Below are 21,435 nucleotides of genomic sequence, written 5' to 3' on the forward strand. Positions count from 1 at the left end.
ACATGCTTTTATGGTATACCTCATGGATCATGGAGTCACTTTTTTGACATGACAGCTGACACTCGGGTAAGCTTTCCGCCTAAAACTGCCGAATGAGAAACAGCTGTTTTGCTGTTTCTAATCACGGAACTAAACCCGATAATAAACAGTCACGGTACCTAACAGGTGACACAATCGACCCTTAGCAAAAATGGAGAAAAGATCAGCGAAGAAATATACAGCCAAATGGAAACTGCAAGTTGTTGCCGAAGCGGAACAAAGCAACAATGTTGAAGCTGGAAACCTGTTTGGTGTCGGAGAAAGCTGTGTCCGAAACTGGAGAAAGCAAAAAGAACAATTGATGGCAAGTCCTTCCTATAAATGCGCAAATCGCGGGTCGAAATGTCATTGGCCGCAGTTAGAAGATGAAGTCTCAAAGTGGGTGTCCGAAAATCGGGGAAATGGTTACATAATAACACTATCTAAAATAAGACTTTATGCTTTACGAGAAGCTAGAAACATGGGCATTCGTGAGTTTACTGCAAGTCCCGGATGGTGTACGCGGTTCATGAAAAGACATGACTTTGTGTTAAGAAGAAAAACAAAAATAGCACAGAGACTCCCAAAAGAATTAGAAGAAAAAGTGATAAGTTTTCATAGATTTGATATCAAACATCGCAAAGCTAACAGCTATAATTTATCGTGCATTGGAAACATGGATGAGACACCCGTTAATTTTGATATGCCATCAAACTCAACCGTTAATAAAGTCGGCGAAAAAAGTATCTTTATCAAAACTACAGGGCATGAAAAGACACATTTTACGGTTGTACTAACGTGTATGGCAGATGGGACGAAACTTCCTCCAATGGTCATCTTCAACCGGAAATTAATGCCCAAGCTAAAATTTCCAAGTGGTATCATTGTCCATGTCCATGAAAAAGGTTGGATGAACGATAATGGCTGCATTATTTGGCTGAAGAGAGTTTGGGAATCAAGAGCAGGTGGTTTACTACGCCAAAAAAGTTTTACTTGTTTGGGATATGTTTAGGTCATATCGAGTGGATGCCGTTGTGAAAGCTGTTCGCGAATCGAACACCGATATAGCGATTGTTCCAGCTGGCTTGACTAGCGTCGTTCAGCCACTTGACGTATCCATCAATAAGCCATTTAAAGACAATCTAAGGATGAAATGGAATAACCAGATGATGGAAGGAGAGAAATCATTTACGAAGGGAGTGAATATGAAGGCTCCGGATTTGGCTCTATTGTGTTTGTGGGTAAAAGAGGCATGGGCTGGGATAGATGGCGATTTGATCGTTAAAGCATTTAAAAAATGTGGAATAGCAAATGCTTTGGATGGAAGTGAAGATGATGCTTTATTCGAAGATGTAGGCGAAGAGGATGAAAATATTGACGACCTGGAAGATGATCAGTATGACGACTGCCTCGATGAAGAAGAATTCCAAGCTTTATATGACTATGACAATGAAAGCGAATTCGAAGGATTTTAGTTTACCTGCATTAGTTTGTTTTAATGATGTTTTTACATTTTTTAATAAATGTTAAATAACCAATGTTTTCCTGTTTCATATATCATTATGTTCAAAAATAAATACCTGTATAACAGTTTCATTGACTACTGGATGCTATTTGACTTATCTTGGCCAGCACTTCACCCGCAATTTTTGTATCTCGCGTATCATGCGACCCCCGAAATTTAGGCTTCGAATTAGGTGCTCAAAAGTCGCATGTTACGCGCGTATATACGGTAACTTAATTTAAGGGTATGCACCCTTTTTCCCTTTCCTGGGCTATGCTTGGGCTGCAACCAAGGATGAGCAAGCAACCTGACACCAGGTTTCTGCTGATGGCACCCGAAACAAATGTCAGGAAATGTGCTGGTGCAGTCTGTAAATGGCCCCTGCTCAGATGAATTCTCCTTCACCCTGTGGAAAATACAGACCTGTACATGCCTATGTGTTAAGAATTCCAACTATGGGAGATTGGGTTATGGTGGTGAGCAATTGACCAAGTCAAAGTGCAACTGCTTCTTGCCTCGCCTGTAGCTAACTTCTATGTTAATATACCCCCTCCCCTTTAGGCTGTTGGCTGCAAACAGGTCCTGGAACAAGTTGGTGAATGGCTTCCATGTCTTTGATTTTCTCCAGTTGGAAAAATTCCCAACAGGTCGGACAGCCAGTCTGTAGCTTTGGGTGGTGATGCTGATTGCCAGCCGAGTTGGATTCTTTGGCAGGCTATTATGGAGGCAAAGGCTAGGGCATCGGTCCCCCTCCCCATGAAGAGTTCTGGCTGTTCTGAAACCCTGAAGACCGCCACTTTTGGGCACGGCTCCACTCTCAGACACACAGCCTTGGACATTGCCTCTAACCCGATTGTTCATTGTCCAGAACCCGAAAGTCTGGCGCATGCCCAGAATATGTGGGTGTGGTTGGCCAGGCCTCTCTGGCAGCATTCACGTTTTGTCCTCCATCTCCGAGAAGAACCTGCTCATTCGGCTTCTGGGTAGCTGTGTTCTGTGCACCACCTTTAGCTGCAATAGGCCTTGTGCATGTCGTAGAATCCCTACAGTGCAGAAGGAGGCCACTCGGACCATTGAGTCTGCACCCGCCCTCCAAAAGAGCACCCTACTAGGCCCAATTCCCCATTCTATCCTCGTAACCCCACCGAGAGGCAATTAAGCAGTCCGTCCACATAACCTGCAATCTTTGGACTGTGGGAGGAAACCAGAGCACCACGAGGAAACCCACGCGGACACGGGAAGAATGTGCAAACTCCACACAAACAGATAGGAAACTCCACAAGGTAGGAATCAAACCTGGGTCCCTGGCACTGTGAAGCAGCAGTGCTAACCACAGGCCACCGTGCCGCCCTGGAGGTGGAGTTCGCCGTGTTCTGTGTTTCAGTCCAGAGTCTTCCCTCTACCCCTATGCTGCCCTCATCCAACAGTTCATCTATCAGTGAGTGTCCCAACTCCTGTGGGTATGTCGTTGTTTCCCTATGGAGGAGGTTTTTGATCTGTATGTGTTGTAGCTTATTCCTATTGGACAGTTCAAACCTCTCTCCCAATTCTCCTAGAACCGCCCGTCTATTGTCCATGTAAAACTCACCGGCTGTCAATGTTCCCTCATCCTGTCTCCACCATTTAAAGGTGACATCCATTGTGGCTGGCGTGAAATTGTGATTGCTGCAGATGGGGCCAGGGTGGAGATTTTGATCAGCTGGTTCCATACCCGAAGCATGACTATTACCACTGTGCTTGTTGAGTGCTTGGCTGGCGAGGATGGCAGGGATCACTCTAATCCTGTTCAGAGTCGCTGGGAGTGGGGCCTGTTTCAGGGGGATGGTAGCGAGGTGTGCTGTGGCTGTCGTCTGTGTTTTCGCTGTCGATGCTGTCTGTGGGCGTGGAGATGCGGAGCCGAGACTCAGGGGGCAGAGTCGAGGTCTAGTCCGTGGATGGGCTGGTCGGGCTGGGGGAGGGTAGGAATGCAGTTCCTGTGGGCGGGGCGTGGTCTTCTGCTGCGGCGAGCATGACGTGGTGTGCGTGGTTGGACTGCGAGCCATATGCCTTGAGCTGGTTAATGTGAAATCACGCAGTCTTTCCGTTGGGGTACTTTATTTAATACACGGCGTGGCTTACTTTGTCCGAAATGGAGTACGGACCTGAGTACTTGGGTGACAGGAATGTGCTGGAGTTGTAAAGGGAGAGCATAACCTGCTGGCCTACTGCAAACTCAGTCACGTGCACTGTCTTGTCGAAACAAGCTTTGCTCTGTTTCTTTCTGGTGCCTAGTTTTACTACGAGTGCTAGCTGAGCCGTTTTAACATTATCTACAAGCTGTCTTACTGCGTTCTCGTGGGTGAGGGCCGTCACTTCTGGGCTGGTCAAGTCTAAACCTAATAAATATTCTGTGCCTTTCATGGGGCGTCCGGTCATGAGAGTGTGGGGGTTGTAACCTGTGGATGTGGAAACCGTGTTCCGTAAAAACATGAGAGCAAATGGGAGGACTGAGTCCCAAGTGCTGTTGTTCTGTTGAACCATCTTTCTGAGAGTGGCTTTTAGGGTCCAATTCATCCTTTCGACAATATCACTTGACTGGGGGTGGTATGCGATGCAAAATTTTTGAGTAATGCCAAATATAGTTCAGACGTTTTTCATAACGCGTCCCATAAAATGAGAGACTTGGTCGGATTCAATGCTGCGGGGGAGTCCCCATCTTGTAAAGATGTGGTGGGTCAGAATTTTGGCTGTGGTCTTCGCCGTATTTGTCCTTGATGGGAATGCCATCACTCCCATCATCGACACATTTTGTAAATGTGTCGATGACCACCAACACATATTTGTAACCATTTCTTCAAGGGGGTAAGGGTCCTATAAAATCAATCTGGAGGTTAGTCCAGGGACCATTAACCAGGGTGTGGCTAAGTTGAGCCTTTTTTTGCATATATGTCCGGATTGTTCTGGGCACAGATCAAGCAATTCTCAACGTAGTGGGTGAAATCTCCTTTTAAATTCGGCCACCAACAGCTGCCTGAGGTAGGCTATAGTGGGCTCAATTCCCTGGTGTCCATGACTGTCATGGAACAAATAAATGAGTTGATTCCTGTCCTGCTCAGGAACTACATAGAGACTATCTTTCAGGATCACACCGTCATGTGTGGTCAGACAATTCCTAAATCTGTCGTACGGTGCTGGAAAGTTTCCCTTTAGAATTTCCCTGAGCTTTTCATCTTGTTTCTGTGCCTGCATTAAATCTTGGATATTGGTCTGAGACCTGAACTGCGTGTACCGGGGTGCTCTCGGGAGGGGGGGTCCCAAAAATAACCATGCCTGGAACCTGCTTTAGCTAGTGCATCAGCTTTTACATTTCCAGGCGGGGAAGAACGTTGGTGACTATGAACGTTTATGATTCCCTATGTCTTGTCCTTTGCTTGTTCTAAAATATGTCAGAGTAATGTGGCTGATGGTAGGGGTTTTCCGTCTGCGGAAACAAATCCTCTTGCTTCCCTAAGAATTCTGTTAGGCTGTTACAGACATAGAGGCTGCCTGAGTATATGTCTGCTGAGCTGGGGAAGGAATTGGGGTGAGCTACGATATAAGCAATGGCTGCCAGTTCTGCTGCCTGCGAGCCTAAGTGTCCTGGTAGCTTTAAGGAGATTTCCTCTAGGGTGCGTCCCTGGGTGTCCTCTACATAAATTCCGCATCCTGTTATGCGTTTCCCATCTAATACAGTGGAAGAGCCATCCACGTATATTCTCGGGTGCACACGTGTCTGTGGGCTGGGGTCTCTGGGGTGAACTACCTATCTTCTTGGGAGGTGTTTTAGCGATGAAGGGGCCTGTGTTGTGGTGTGGTGAGATAATCTCACATTCATGAGGGGTGCCTGGGTACTGTAAATTGTCTGCAAGGAAAGTGTGGGTTTTAGTCCTTTTAACAGTGATGTTCGGTCCCTGCAAAAGAAGGGTCCAACAGGCTGCTCGGATCTGGCTGACTGTGCCATCCTTAAGTCTTTGTCTAATAAAAGCTGTGTTGGGGTGTGTTCTGTAAGGATTGTGATGGGGTTGAGTCCTGTTATGTACAAAACATACTGAACTGCCCAGAAAACTGCGAGCAGGTGCCTTTTACAGGCAGAAAATCCCTGCTCACAGGATCTAAAACTCTTGAGGCGTATGCCACGGGTCTTAACTGTTTGAGCCGTTCCTGGAGAAGTACGGCTGAAAGGGTGCGATCTGTGCTTGCTACCTCTAAAGCGTAGGGGGAAAGTGGGTCTGGAACCTGTAGTGCAGGGGCTGCGACGAGTGTGCGTTTTAAAGCATCGATGGCATCTGAATGCTGCGGAAGCCATTCCCAAGGAGCTTTTTTCTTTAGAAGGTCGGAGAGGGGCGCTGCTTTAGTGGCGAAACCGTCGATGTGGTTTCGGCAGTAGCCAACCAGTCCTAAAAACGACCGGAGGGCTGATACATTTTGGGGAAGGGGCAATTTGACAATCTATTCAATCCTTTTATGCTCGATCTCGCGTTTATCGTGCATGATAATTGTTCCCAAATATATCACCTTGTCTTCCAAAATTTGGGCCTTCTTGGGGTTAACTTTACATCCAATCTGCTGCAGTAGCCCTAGGAGTTCTGACAGAAGCGAGATGTGCTCTGCCTTTGTGTCTGTCTGCAGTAACAGGTCGTCTACGTACTGGACCAGACATTCGGGGAGATAAAATTTAGATAAACCAGCTGCTAGTGGAAAATGGAGGGGGAGTTGTGGAATCCTTGTGGGAGGCATGTCCACTTATATTGCTGACCTTTGAAAGTGAAGGCAAATTTATACTGTCACGCTTTAGGCAATGGAATGGACCAGAATCCGTTGCTGATGTCCAAAATCGTAAAATATCGTGAATGGAGTCCCTGTTTGAGCATGGTCTCGGGACTTGTGGCTACAGTGGGGGCTGCTGGTGGGGTGACTTTTTTGAGTTCCCTGTAATCGATGGTCAGTCGCCATGATCCATCTGGTTTTCTTACTGGCCAAATCGGGGCATTATTAGTGGAGGCTACTGATCTTAGTACGCCCTGTTCTAATAAGCTGTCTATAACCTTTGAGATTTCTCCCTCTACTTTTTGGGGAAATCCGCATTGCGTCTGGGGTCTGGTCCTGTAATCTGAACCGAGCCAGCCATCCTGCCACAGTTGTGCTTATGATGTGCAAACGCTGCTCTGTTTTGCTGCAGAACTGCCCTAACCTGCTTGTCTGTGCTAATTGTACTCTGGTTAAACCAGTATTCGCCTACTGCGCTCTGGGTTTCGACCGGAGTGATCTGTGGGCTCTGTCAATCTCGGGCGGGTTGGGGAAGCTGTCCCTTCCCACCATGTTTCCCAGCATCCGGGTCAGGTAGTCTGTGGGGTTTCTGCCGTTGGTTCCCTCCAGCAGGCCCGCTTTCCTCAGATTATGGCGCTGCGACTGGTTCTCCGAGTCCTTTATCTTTCCTTTTAAGTTCCCCTGTGTCACCACCAGTCTCGCTATCTCAGTATTCAAGGTGGCAATCTGTTGCTCTGGTCTATTGAGGTCTTTTCTTTTTCTTTAGAAGCTATTTTACTGAAGCATTTGTAATTTTCACAATTTAACATGTTGATATTTCTAAAACAACCGCGGGTCGACGCACAAATACCACCTAAAAGAACAACAAACAATAAATCGCGTCTCCCACCCTGTCCCCAATTAAATGTATATTAAGTTCCCTGTCCTTATTTAACATTACCATGCCTCCTATTTTCCTCTTTTTTTTTCCCCCCCGCCCCCTTTCCCTTTCCCCTTCCCCCTTTACTGCTGACGTTCAATTTTTGTTAAAGAAATCGATGAACGGCTGCCAACTCCGGGCAAATCCCTGTATTGATCCTCTGAGTGAGCTTGATTTTCTCCAGATTGAGAAACCCCACCATATCGCTGACCCACACTCCTGACTTCGGGGGCTCTGAGTCCTTCCATCTCAGCAAGGTTGTCTCTGGGCCACCACGGAGGAGACGGCCAGGATATCAGCCTCCCTCCCACCCCTTTGGGGTGTCGGGTCGTCCGACACCCCAAATATTCCGAATTCTGGATTCTTGAGTCACCCTACCTTCCAGGACTTCTGACATAACATCTGCAAATTCCTGCCAGAGTTCCCTCAGTTTCGGACATGCTCAAAATATATGAACATGATTGGCCGGGCTACCCCACACTGTCAACATCTGTCCTCCACCTCCTCGAAGAACCTACTCATCCGGGCTACCATTATGTGGGCCCTGTGGACGACTTGAACTGAATCAAGCTAAGTCTAGCACAGGACGGGGATTCATTTACCCTTTTCAAGGTTTCTTCCCACAGTTCAGTCTCCAGCTCCCCTCCTAGCTCCTCTTCCCACTTCCTCTTCACCTCTGTGATTGGGGCACCTTCCCACTCTAACAATTCCCTGTATATCTCCAAAACCTTCCCACCTCCAACCCCTGTTTTTGACAGCACTTTATCCTGTAGACCCCTCTGGAGGCGACCTGCCTCCGTACAAAGTGCCGCACTTGGAAGGCACCGAAACCCATTCCCAGCCGGCTAATCAAACTCCTCCTCTAATGTCTCCAAGGTCAGAAAGCTCTCCTGATTGAATAAATCACCAAACCTCTCAATCTATGCCCGCTGCCATACCTTAAAGCCCCCATCCAGCGCACCCCTCCCCCCCCCCCCCCCCCCCCCCCCCCCGGGGACAAACCGGTGATTGTCATAGATCGGTGACCACACTGATGTCCCCTCCAGTCTCATATACTGCCTCCATTGCCCCCACACCCTTAGGGCTGCCGCCACCACCGGACTTGGAGAGTACCAAGCCGACGGGAACGGCAGGGGCGCCGTCAGTAAAGCTGCTCAGCAAATCCCCGTCATCGGAAGTCCCCTTTTGTTCTCAAAAGTTGAGGTGTTCATGCTGTGGAACGTAATTTCTTGTACCCTGTCAATATTAAGCACTTCAAACCCACTACAACTTCACAGAATTGACATTTCAATCTCCATTTTCTCTTTTGCATCATAAATCAGCTGTTTGTACTCGTTGTTGACTTAATGCAGCATTGTGAAGCTGGATTCTCCAGATTCCTAACTCTGCTACTTTTGTTGAGATGTGATAATTTCAGCAGGATCTTTTCATATTTGTTAATACATTAGTTTGACTGGTATGGGGGAAATGTATTACTACAATTTAAGTGTGTGTCTGTCATTAGAAGGGCAATCTTGGCACATTATGACTTATTTTGATTATGTATGAACCTTTGTATTTCCATTTAATTAGATTGTTTGAGTTTCTTTTGTACCAAGATTAGATTTTCTGCATGAAAAGTGTGTAAATTGTGCTGCTTTCCTTCATTTTGTTTATACTGATTAGAAATTCAGTACTTCCATTTTATTCTATTGATTGCGTTTGCCTATCAAAATTCATTAGCCTTACCAGCAGAAACCTGGACTTGTCTTTTGAAATGCTTCCTTCTTGTTTTAATAGCAAATTCGTATCGCCTGATTTCATGGCATGACTATTTCTGGATACAGATTCACAGATTTGTTTTTTCTTTATCCGTTCAAGGGATGTGAGCTTTTCTGGCTGGGCCAGCATTCGTTGCCCATCCCTAATTGTCCTTGAGAAGGTGATGGTGAGCTGCCCTCAAGAACCGCTGCAGTCCATTACAGTTCAATAGTATTAGAACCAAAGTACTTGCTTTTATAATCATCTTCTGAGCTTTGAAATTAGAAACTAAAATGAGTAAAACCTCTAATTGAATGTTACAAAAGCATATGTCATGTGCCTATATTTGAATTAATTGCTTGGTTCGTATTTGCTTTTTGTCATTCATGATTTAGTTGATATTTTTAATTTCTTGTGAAACTTTCTGTTACTAAGCATCATACCAGGGCTCTTAAAATCTTTGCTAGTCAACTTTTTTGTGCTTCTGGTGCTAACACTGTTGGCTTATTAAGGTAATGGTTTGCACAGCCCAGAACTTTTTTTTTGTCTGATTGTAGTTCGTGAGGTGAGTGCTCAATCTCTGATCTAGGACAGCCCTTTCCAATCAATACTTAACCACCTAATAAAACAATGGAGTAAAATCCATTTTTTAAAAAACAGAAAATGCAAGAAATACTCAGGTTAGGTTAGGCAGCATCTGGTAGAGGGAGGACTGGAGATATGATTTCAAATTGATGACCCTGTATCAAACCCCAAGTAAAATCCATGGTGGACTATTTACTTTGCCAAATAGTCAGTGGCTCATGGCTAGTCAAGTAATTATCCACCTATTTGTATTTCCCTCAGCAGAAAAATGACCAGCTTTTGTCTGAAAGGCCTTAATGAGCAACAGCAAACTTTTAAAAGTAAAGTGTCACTGTCTTTCTGGGAGCAGAAAGCAGGGTAGCACTGATTTGAAAGGTTGAGCATAGAACGTGAACTAAGAGAAACATGGACTATGTTGGAAGACTTTAGGATGACTGGTTAATTGTTTAGAAGAGGGAGTCATGGGTGTAGATGGTGTTTTGTGGAGGAAGTGTGGACAGGAGAGGAAGGGGAGATGAAATGGCTTTGATTGAAAAGAAGTCTGATTTTCTTACTTCAGCTACACATAGATCTATTGTGTTATGCACCATAGGGTGGTCTGAGAACTTTTGAATGGAGGCCCAATTAGTTCCCATCTACCACCGCCCTTCAGCTGGCTGAACCTGTTCTCGTGGTTGGCAACTTCGCTGTCAGCTATACTCGCCTCCTCCAAATAAAAGGTGTTGCTATGGGTACCCACATGGGTCCTGGCTATGCCAGCTTTATTATGGAATTTGTAACATTTTCTTTGTTCCATTCCTACTTGTGCTCACTATCTCTCCTCTTTTTTCCAGTATATGACTGTATCAGTGCCATTTCCTGCTCTTGCTCTGAACTGAAAAATTCCATCGATGATTTTTCCTATTTTTACCCTTCTTTCACCCTCACAAGATCCGTCCCTGACTTCTCTCCTTCTCCATTTCTTTTCCTCTCCTTTACATAAGTCTCCATTTCTTGGGATAGGCCATCAATCAATAATCACAATAAGCCAATGGACTCCCAACGGCTAACTTGACTACACTTCCTCACACCACGCTTTCTGTAGGGACTCCATTCTGTTCTCCCAGTTCTTCCATCTCTACCTCCTCTGTTCTGACAATACAGCCTTTCATACCAGTGCTTCCAGCATTTTTACCTTGGCCAAGGATTCTTTCTAATGTGGTTGACAGGCCTGGACGCTGTTCTGTTTCTCACAATTTATGCCTTCACGCCTTCCTCTCTCTGAGCACCACGGTAAGGTTCCCCCTTGCCTCCACAACCTTCATATTCAACCATCATTATCTGCCATTTCTGTCATCTCTCATGTAATACCACCGAGCACATCTTCCTCCCAGCATTCCAAATGAACCATATTACCCTGGTCCATTCATAGTCAACCCCAATACCCCTCTCCCACAGTACCATTCTTTGCAAACACAAACAATGCATCACCCTTTTACCTCTTCCCGTTTCAACTTCTGAGACCCCAAAGATTCCTTCCAGATAAAACAGCTATTTCAATTTAGTATACTGCATTTACTGCCCATGATGTGGTCCCTACACTGGGGCGACAAAATGGAAACTACGTGACCACTTTATAAAGAAAAATCCTATAGGACCATACCTTCCTGCTGCCTGTCATTTTAATTTTCTATTTTGTTCCACTCTGCCCTTTCTGTCTTTGGCCTGCTACATTGTTCCAATGAAGTCAACGCAAGCATGAGGTACTGCATCTCTTCTTTCAACTGGCCACTTTACAGCCTCTGGACTCAAAATTGAGTTCCAACAATTTTGGATCATAATTTCTGCCCCAACCTTGTCTAGTGTTTTTTTTCCTTTCGTTATCTTATATTTGTACAGCAGCTATCCTGCCAACCACTCCTTGAGAAACATCTTTGTTCCTTGTCTCATTGCCACTCCCTTTGGCCTTGCATATCAACCCTACTGTCATCTGATCTTGCCTACCTTCCAACCTATCTCAGAGCTAAGCGTTCTTTTCCTCCCTCTCATCTTTTTTTCCCCCCTCCCCAACCCACACGATCTTTTACTTGCTCAAAGCTTGTTAGATTCCTAATATTTCCTGGTTCTAATGAAAGATCAACGACCTGAAACATTAATTCTGTTTCTGTCTTCACCGATGCTGTCGGACCTGTTGAGTATTTCCAGCATTTCCTGTTTTTATTGCAGATTTCCAGGATCTGTAGTATATTGCTTTTGTATGTATGGGTTTATTGCATAGATTGCTACAATTCTGTGACCTCATGGCGATTTGAAAAGGCAGTAAAATAGATAATATACACTCAACTTGTTTCCACTAGTCTCCTTGGGGATAGATTGTGAATAATTAGTGTCTGAACTTGTCTTTGTATATGCTAATTTGGAGTGAAAGGGCCTAGAACTTGCTCAATCAAAAAGATAGGTAGGTTTGAGGCAACTGGTGCATTTTTAAGTTTGTTTTTAAATGGCTGGTAAATATGCTACGTTGTTGCAGTATTGAATTGTCTCATCTGTGCTTTTAGCAGCGCAATTGTGCAAGGTAACTGAAGCACTTTGGAAATGGTTATTTTGTACTCATTATGAAAACTACGTTAATCCCGTGTGGAGCCTCCTGCAACCTCGAGCTTTTGTGAAGATTGGAGTGTAAACTACAAGCTACAAATGTGGTTTCACAAGGTTGGCTTTCAGTGAGAGTTTTAGTTTTGGGCCTTGGTTTTCTTCAAGCAATTTAATATCTTGTATAATTGCTTTTTGATGGGAGTAGAATGTTCTAATTTATTATCTATTAAAAACAATATTGCTGAATTTATCCATTTTTATTTATTCATTTGTGGGATGATCGTTGATTAGGGCGGTATTTATCACCCATCCCTAATTTTTCTTGAGAAGATGGTGGTCAGGTGTCTTGAACCCCAATGCAGTCCCATATGGTGTAGGTACACCACAATGCTGTTAGAGAGGAAGGGATTTTGACCCAGCAACAGTAAAGGAATGGCAATATTGTTCTAAGTCAGAATGGTGTTCAACCTGGAGGGGAACTTGCAGTTGATGGTGTTCCCATTTATCTGCTGCACTTGTCCTTGGAGGTAGTAGAAGCTGCAGGTTTGGAAAGCACTCCAAGGAGCCTTGGTGAATTGCTGCAGTGAATCTTGTTGCTATTGTGCAGAGATGATGGATAGGGTGCCAATGAAGCAGGCTGCTTTGTCCTGGATGGTGGTGAGGCTCTGAGTGTTGTTGGAGCTGCACTCATCCAGGCAGGTGAAGTGTATTCCACCACACTCCTGACTTATGCCTTGTCGATAGATGGGTTTTGGGAGTGAAGATATGCATTACTCTCCACAGGATTCCCAACCTCTGACTTGTTCTTGTAGCCACTGTATTTAGATTGACCTAAAATCTATTTCAAGAAACATTTGAGTAGATGATTGACACTTGTAAATCAGGAAAAGGCAGAGGATAATTTAAGCCTATCAGGTTCATGTATGTCAATGTCTTCAACATTCTGATCTATTGACGTTCTTGCACTTGTTACTTCTGAAACTGCTGCATTTTGGTCAGGTTAAATCGCTGAACTGTGCTGGCTTCCCTTAGTGATCAAATGACTTGCACACACGATGCTGGTTTGATTTCTATCCATGAGCATCAATTGCTTATTTACAGGATTCGATTAATCAAATTGGAAGAAGAATGAAACGTTCCCTGTGTGTGGGTTAATATATTAGTTGAACTTGGTGCATGATTACCTATCACACTTTAGAACTGAGATTTGGATAGAATACAGGATTTCATTCCCATTCTCTCTTCAAGGAACAGATGAAATTGTTGGTCCTGAGGGAATGGAAAAACTTTGTGAAGATATAGGCGTGGAGCCTGAAAATGTAAGTTTAAGTTCTTTTATGGAAGTCAATAATTACTACAATAAACTGAAATGACAGTTTATTGATCAAATGATTGCTAAATAAAGTTGCTTATACTAAGACTAGATTCTAGTTATAGTACGTGGTTTTCCTTTTAATTACAGTAAAGGATTTTTTTTTCTAGCTTGGGAGTAAGTAGTTTGAATTTTTTTTCAATTTTGCGTTAAGAGCCTCGTGATGTTTATGGATGTGCTGCCATTTTTCTTAGGTGGTCCTAACTAAGTAAAATGCAATTTAAAAAGGTAGAAATGAATCAAAGTCCAAATATTTTATCCTAAAATGCTAAAAGCTAATCGTGTTCTGAGAACGTAATTAAAGAGTTTAAAAAAAGAGATGGACCAGTGGCTTGTTGCTGGCTACCTTCTTATTCCAGAAATGTTACATGAAGTATGTGGTATGCATTCATCTACTGGCTATTTGTCAGAGAAAAGCTGGTCATGGATTTATCCAAACCATGATTTCATAGATTTGTGGACATTTGTTGTAAGGAAGAAATGTCCTAGAAAATGCATTTCATGCATATGTACTATAGCTACTTTTTTATTTCCCTAAGATGTGTTGTTATGCAGACTTGCATCATATCAGATTGTTCAGGTGAATATCTGCAATGTGCATGTTACAGCACATCATTTTAGTTCAATACAGACAATTCTGTATTCAAACTCAAATTCTGACTCAAAGTTTCAGGGCATCTCTAATCCTAGCTTTTGCTGCTTGTAGCTGCTCCTACCAAGAGATCTGCTGTCATGAAACATTATGCTAGACTGTCTTGTGCCATCCTCACACATCCACCATTAGCTTGTCTGAAACAGACACCCCACTTTCTGCTGTCCTCCCCTTTTCCCTGGAGACTTTCAACTCTCATCAAATGGCCAAAATATTGTCATTTTCTTTTAAGTTTTCACATTTGAGTTATTTTTACTTTTGCAATTTCAAGTGCTTCTTCATTTGTCTTGTGGACTACCTATGAAATTTTCAGCCTGTGTCTCGACAGCCTCATTTCAAAGCCTCCTATTTTTTTTTTGTTCAGGTCATCGAATTAGATTTTAAGCAGCAATCTTAAAAGGAAGAGTGAAGTCGAGTGGTTAGGGAGGAAATTGTAGGACTTTGGACTTCGGCCAGTGAAGACATGGCTGCCAATTGCAATTAATATTCATATTTTGTTGTCCAGTTTTCTGAGGCTTTACAGGAAGTGTAAAGTGCACAGGAATGTAACATTTTATACATTTTTAAAAAAACATTTGGAGAAAATGCTTTGAACATCACCTCAGAAAATTACTAAAGCAAGTTCATTTGGTCTTTTGTGCTAATTTTCCGTGCTTTTCCTTGTCCAATAATTTAAAATGCGAATATTATTTGCAATTGGCGGCCATGTCTTCACTGGCCGAAGCCCAAAATCCTACAATTTCCTCCCCAACAACTCTACTTTACTCTTCCTTTAAGATTGCTGCTTAAAATCTAATTCGCTGACCTGAGCCATTGGTCACCTGTCCCATGTGCTTTTTGTGGCTTAATGTAAAAATGCTCTTCTTGATGGTCTATAAAACGCCTTAGTATATTTTGCTACATTAAAGGCACTGTGTAAATACCAGTTGTTATTGTTACATAATGGATACACATAGTTACACTAACAATTCAACTTTTGTTTGTATATAATGTGACCCTGTAACCTTTGGCATGCAATGGCGAGTTCAGTCATCATCTTTCTAACCCGAATTCAAGATATGCATTCTTTTGGCAATTAAATAATTTTGGCCCTGCATTCTGTACTTTCCTTTTATCATCGTAACTTTTTGACCATTTTCTATCTCTACTTGTACTGATTGTCTATTGTTAAAGTTTTAGGCAGGTATCTACATGGCTTATCATCTCCCATTGAATTACGTTAACCTCCATGTGTAACGCAGTGTTTGTGCTTGAACCTGCAGGAAACATGCTATCCTTTAGATGGCGCTGTAATTGTCAATTTTGTAGAGAACCCTCATCAGTATTGTTGATCGATGTTAATGCTCAAAAAGAAGGAAATTAACGTACCTAAAATAGTCCCAAGAAAGAGCTTGCACATGAGCAATTTTCATAACCTCAGGATATCCAAAGTATTTTACAGCCATTAAAGTACATTTTTTGGCGTAATTACAATTGTAACATAGGGAAATTCAGCAGCAAATTTACACTCCGATAATTACCAGATAATTTGTTTTCCAATTATGTTTTCTAAGCATAATTTAATCTTGTATGTGGAGAGATTTTAAGGCATGTAGCTGAAGGTCGGGTGGAAACATATCATTTAGCAATTTCCTTTTTTCTCTGATTTGACCTATTTATGGGTTTTTTAAAAACCTAAAGGAAACTAATTTGTTTTCTGTCAGAATGGTCAGGTAAAGACCATATACCTGAATTTGACCTGAATTTTCAAATGTCACTTTACAAATGTAGATGAAGCAGAATGCTGAAAGTTAGCATTATTCATGACAAAATCAACTTAAGGACTAATTCTAATTGGTTTGTACTGAAGCTGGATAAACTTTGATGGGAAGAGAACAAACTCAGGATCTGTTTGATTTGGCTGCTGAAAAATGTTTCTAAAACCCTCTGTTCAAAAACTATCCTAACCTTTTTTGGTCTGCAGATTATCATGTTAGTATTAGCGTGGAAACTAGAGGCTCAGAACATGGGATTTTTCACTAAAGAAGAATGGCTAAAAGGAATGACCTCATTACAGTAAGAAATCTGTGATTGTGCCTGTTCTATAATGAAATGAAATGAAAAATGAAAATCGCTTATTGTCACGAGTAGGCTTCAATGAAGTTACTGTGAAAAGCCCCTAGTTGCCACATTTCGGCACCTGTTCGGGGAGGCTGGTACGGGAATTGAACCGTGCTGCTGGCCTGACTTGGTCTGCTTTAAAAGCCAGCGATTTAGCCCAGTGTGAATGAATAACAGTCCATTCCATGTCCTGTATGTGTTTTCCCTAACTATAAGCTGCAGCTCATTCTTAATGTCATTAAGCTTGTATGTTAACTTGCAGGTTATCCTTTGGATCTGTGCTCAGGAAATTCTTAATTCTGTATTTCTTTTAACCTAGATGTGACTGCACAGAAAGGTTGCAGGGCAAATTTGACTATTTGCGCTCACAACTGAATGATCTGTCAGCTTTCAAACAAATTTACAGATATGCCTTTGATTTTGCTAGGGTAAGACAAAATAAATATTCTTCCCTTTGCATGGATCTTTGAGCTGTACCTTAACATTTTGATCAATGTCATAACCTCAAAACCTCTACAATGTGTTCTCTTTTAGGATAAAGACCAACGTAGCCTTGATATTGATACTGCTAAGTCTATGTTAGCTCTGCTCCTGGGAAGAACGTGGGCTCTATTCTCTGCGTTTTATCAATTTTTGGAGGTACATTGTTAATTTTTTTAAAATCTCAAATCCTTGCAACAAAAACGAACTACATCTATAATTTGGAAGAAATGTAATAATTAAATAACTTGAGGGTTGCCAAGTAAATGTTTTTCATAATAGCATATGAACTCTTTGCAGCAATCCAAGTACAGAGTGATGAATAAGGATCAATGGTTCAATGTATTGGAGTTCAGCAGAACTGTACTTGCAGACCTGAGCAACTATGATGAAGATGGTGCATGTAAGTTTCTTTCCCATAAATAGGATTATGCATTTATTCTAATATAACGACAGCAAAATTGTAATTGAACTTGTTTTCTCTTTAGGGCCAGTACTTCTTGATGAATTTGTTGAGTGGCAGAAGGCAAGGCAGTCATCATAACAAGGTGGAGTGGAAGAGAACTAAGGGGAGAGCAATAACGTTTTGCTGCCTGACCAAACTACATCTTTAATTATGAAGTGGAAAGTATTTGTCAGAAGCCATCTTTAATGCTAGCTACAGACTTTTCAGTGTTACAAGTGAGGAGAAGGTTTTCAAGTTGCAACTGCATTAAGCATTTTATTATGTATTCATTGACTACAGCACCCAATGTTAGGATTTTGTCCTGAGTCTTGATGCTTCTGGCGATATCTGTTTATAACAAAGTACTTTGATGAAGCACATTTTAAAAAATTATAGATTTTCATTAGAAACAGAAATCGTCATCAGTTTCATGGGTGACTGTAGGTAGAAGGCCTCAGTGTATGGATGCATTTTTCCATTCTTGAAAGTGCATGCTATTGTATCAGTCACTCGCTGCTCTGGTACCATACCAAAAACCTACTGAACCTCGTCATGTTATTGTAACTATGTAGCACCTTTTCTGTGATATAGTATATCAATAGGTACTGGTGCTAGTCTAGGCCTGTGTGCTCAGGGTTTATGGTAATGACAGTAGCACCACTACAAGGCCCATGTAATAGAATATTACAAGTGGTACAAATGTATGTTTAAATTTGTTCAGTTAATGTTGCTGAAGTATCCACAGAATGATTTGCCTGTTTCCAAAAGCTTTTATTTGTTTTATTTGACACTTATTAAGAACAAACAGGATGTAGTCGTATGCACCTGTTTCAGGTGGAGAAATGTGTATAATCAGAATTGCATATGAGTTAACTAATCCATACTGGATTAGAAAGTATGTGGTTTTGACTATAATTTTTAGTCAAAGCAGGTAAGTGACCACATTATTGAGTAATTGATCTACTGTACCAACAGTACAGTATTGGATTATTTTGTGGTATTATCTTTATATATTTGACTCTTTAGAGTATAAAGTTGTAAATTAGCCTGAACTAAGCACTCTTATGCCATTGATCAATTGAAGCTTTTGTAAGGAGGTGATACTGTGGGTCCTTGAATAAAAAAATCTTTATGTTCTTAGTGTCTAAAAGACAAATTGAAATTTTGTCAATGGATCTCTTGTGCAAAGAAAGTCATAACCTAAATACTCAGAATTTAAACATTGAAGCATGAGTGCAGTGATTCCTTATTTTCCTTAGCTTCAGTTTTCAACAGATTCTTCCAAATTACCCCCCCCCCCCCCCCCCAAAAAAAATCTCTTGAGGGTGATATTAGGGGAAGTCTAAGGCTGGAACAGTATCACCAGTCTAGAAATACTAAAAGCTACTGATTTACTGCTGCAGTTTTTAAAAAAAAAAATGTAGTGTAGTGTTTTGGGATGCACTTTACACAGCCCTGTACATCCTGGGTGCCAGTTAATATTCCGAAGTAGTACAGTTTTTGTTTTTTCACAGTCCATATTTTAAAATTGACTTTTATGGTCTTATGGATTTTCAATTTGGTGATTCGCTAGCTTAGCAATGTATTGCGTGCCTGTAAATGCCAATTGATCAACACGGTAACCACGGCACTGGGAAATACGTATACTGGTTATGTGCACCTTACACCAGATATGCTGATACGCCTGTTGCTGGAGGGAGGATTCTCTCTTACTATTTGCATCACCACCATCATATAAAATCTGTTTAAATTACATGAGGCTGAAGTTTTATATAATATAAGAATGGGCTACTTAAAAAGTGTGCTTTTTAAGTTGCTTAATGATTTACCTTGACTACTTCTCTGAAATGATGTACTCATTCTAGGGACCACCCCAGTAATAAAACAACAGTAAAGGAAGTTCACTGAAGCTCCGTTCCTAGAAAACATTGGATCATCAAGCAAACCGAATTTTTTTTAAGCCTTCAAAGCCAATGCGGTAATTATTCAAAACCTGATGCCAATATTTTAATAAATTTGTTTGGCTACTTTTTCTTTAAAAGAGAAAAATGCAACATTTGATTTAAAGTTTATTTTTATTTCCTTCCCCCTCCTCCGTGAAATCTTTTAAAAGGATATTCCTAACGTTGCCATATATCTCTAACACTTTGGAAATGTTTAAATTTTCACCAGGTAGTGACTGCACCAATGTCAACTAGTGTCATCACATTGTCTGTTCATAATTAGCTGTCAAGCTAAGAAAATGTCAGTGCTGCCAATATTTTTGCAGTAATGAATTCCTGCTTCAATGCCAATTACCTGACATCTAAAGTTACAAAAAACTTTGAACAACTCCATATGGAATCTTCATTGCCGCTGAAAAGATTCCCGGTGAGAGAGCAACCACAGCTGACAAACCTCACACTGGAAAATGTACATTAATGAGGCATTTATATATTTAAAACTACACCTGTCAGCTTTTATTGTGGAAATTACTTAACTTTGCCCATGCAGTTTTGTTTTTATTGGGAAACCATCAACTATAACACACTGGCCCAACTATTGCCAACCCTTGAAAAGCGGAGCACAAGTTTAACAATGCAAGTTGATGCTTTGTATTTAAGATTTAATGTTGCTTTGATGCTAAGATTTGCTTTGATGCTAATTTGATCATCATTATTCAAAACCTCCCTTTTTCTTAATCCAGGGTAAACCTCCCTTGCTGCCCATGAGCTTCAGCATTCTCTTACATCAACTTTCAGCTCAGTAAAATTAAATATTTTAATTAGTGGATAATTGAGTTAGCTTCAGAAATGAGCAAGGCAGGAACCATATGTATTTGGATGAACATGATTCTTTTTAAAGTTTGCCATCTCTAAGTTCACATAGTTGCCTTTTAAAAGCTCAAATCTCCTAAGTGACAAATGCCAGGTTCTGGTTGTCTGCATAAGTGACTACGCTTGGAAAAAGATTCATTGGTTGTGAAGTTGTTTGAGATGTCTTAGGAACTTAATATGGTGTGTCTGAATGTAAGCTTATTTTTTATTCCTTTCACAATTTGGATATGGTCAAAGCTGCAAGACTTTTTCCTAAACTGGAAGAACCATAGTTTTAGCTTAAATCCAGAAATTCTAAAGCATGTCTGCTTTAATAAAAGGGAAAAATGTGCACTGGGTCTGCAGGGAAGGATGTTTCTTCCATCTTGTACATAAAATAATACTAATATTTGAGAATCTACAGTGCAGTATTTGAAAGGAAAATAGAAATAGACTGACAAAACGTAATAGCTGATTTGTTAAATGTACTTGATAGCATTTTTTGAGGGGGAAACTGTGGTGAAACTTAAGAATATTTGCGAGTGTGATTTCTTTCATTCTGAAATGTGCTGCTGAATATATAATTGCAACTTTTTAGTTTGTCATTTTCCAAAATTTTACATGCATTGGTAATCCCTCAGTTCTTCCTTGATCTGAAGCAAAGGAATACTGTGGTGTTGCAAAGAGAGGATTACTGCATTTAAATTGTACTTAAAGGTGTCCCTGCATTGTTCACAGCAGTACCAGTTTGTGGCTTTTGAAAATACTATTTTAGTTTCTTACAACTTTACATCGTTGGAAGGATCCTACAAAAGGAGTACAACTTCTCTTTTAATTTCACTGTTCCAACTGAAAGTGGTATCCACTCACTGCATCCTTTGGATCTTGGATTAGAATTATGTTTATGTTTGTGCATTGCCTAATTGCAAACCAATTTAAATTGAATTATAAACTTTATAAAGATAAGTTCATAATGGAATAAATTAATGACTTTGCATGTTTTCATATTTAAAGATATTGGTGAAAAGGGGCAACCCAATGCAATGCAACCTGAAGCAGAACTACTGGCATGCCAAGAACTGTGAACTCTGGCATTTTAGTTATGTAATAAAGAAAAAGGAACAGTGAAGATTGAAGTGTCTTAATTCGTGACTGGCAGCTACACTAAAAGTTAGTTTCCCCAAACACTAAAATAACTTGTTATTCCTGCCCATGGTACTTCCATATGTTCTCCATTTGTGTATTTTAAATATCTCAAGATTTATGTCTGATACCCAAGAGTGCCCATCTTTTTCGGATGCAAGGTTCTACACTCCTCCACACAGTCTCCCTGCCCTCCACCTCCCTCCCCAGAAAATTGTTATTTTGGTGTTTGAAAACTACAAATAAAAGTATAGAAATGCCTTAAAAAATAATTTTCCAGAAACCTTGTGTGAATTGGAACCTTTTAATTGTCTGAATTATAA

General features: G+C 41.3%; 1 protein-coding gene across 4 annotated transcripts in view; it reads left to right on the forward strand.

The window, feature by feature from the left end:
• dcun1d5 (DCN1, defective in cullin neddylation 1, domain containing 5 (S. cerevisiae)) overlaps positions 1-21,098 on the forward strand; it is a 32,685-nt gene extending 11,587 nt beyond the window's left edge. For 2 of the 4 annotated variants that reach the window (XM_038817842.1, XM_038817840.1), the window contains exons 6-11: positions 13,380-13,444; positions 16,113-16,204; positions 16,569-16,677; positions 16,784-16,888; positions 17,030-17,132; positions 17,218-21,098. In XM_038817842.1, coding sequence (XP_038673770.1) covers positions 13,380-13,444; positions 16,113-16,204; positions 16,569-16,677; positions 16,784-16,888; positions 17,030-17,132; positions 17,218-17,273 — 530 coding nt within the window. In that variant the 3' untranslated portion in view covers positions 17,274-21,098. Of the gene's footprint in view, positions 1-13,373; positions 13,445-16,112; positions 16,205-16,568; positions 16,678-16,783; positions 16,889-17,029; positions 17,133-17,217 lie in introns of all 4 variants that reach the window. The other 2 variants (XM_038817841.1, XM_038817839.1) reach the window with 1 other exon arrangement.
• The last annotated feature ends 337 nt before the right edge of the window (positions 21,099-21,435 follow it).

The sequence above is a fragment of the Scyliorhinus canicula genome, chromosome 14, assembly GCF_902713615.1.
Source record: "Scyliorhinus canicula chromosome 14, sScyCan1.1, whole genome shotgun sequence".
Classification (NCBI taxonomy): domain Eukaryota; kingdom Metazoa; phylum Chordata; class Chondrichthyes; order Carcharhiniformes; family Scyliorhinidae; genus Scyliorhinus; species Scyliorhinus canicula.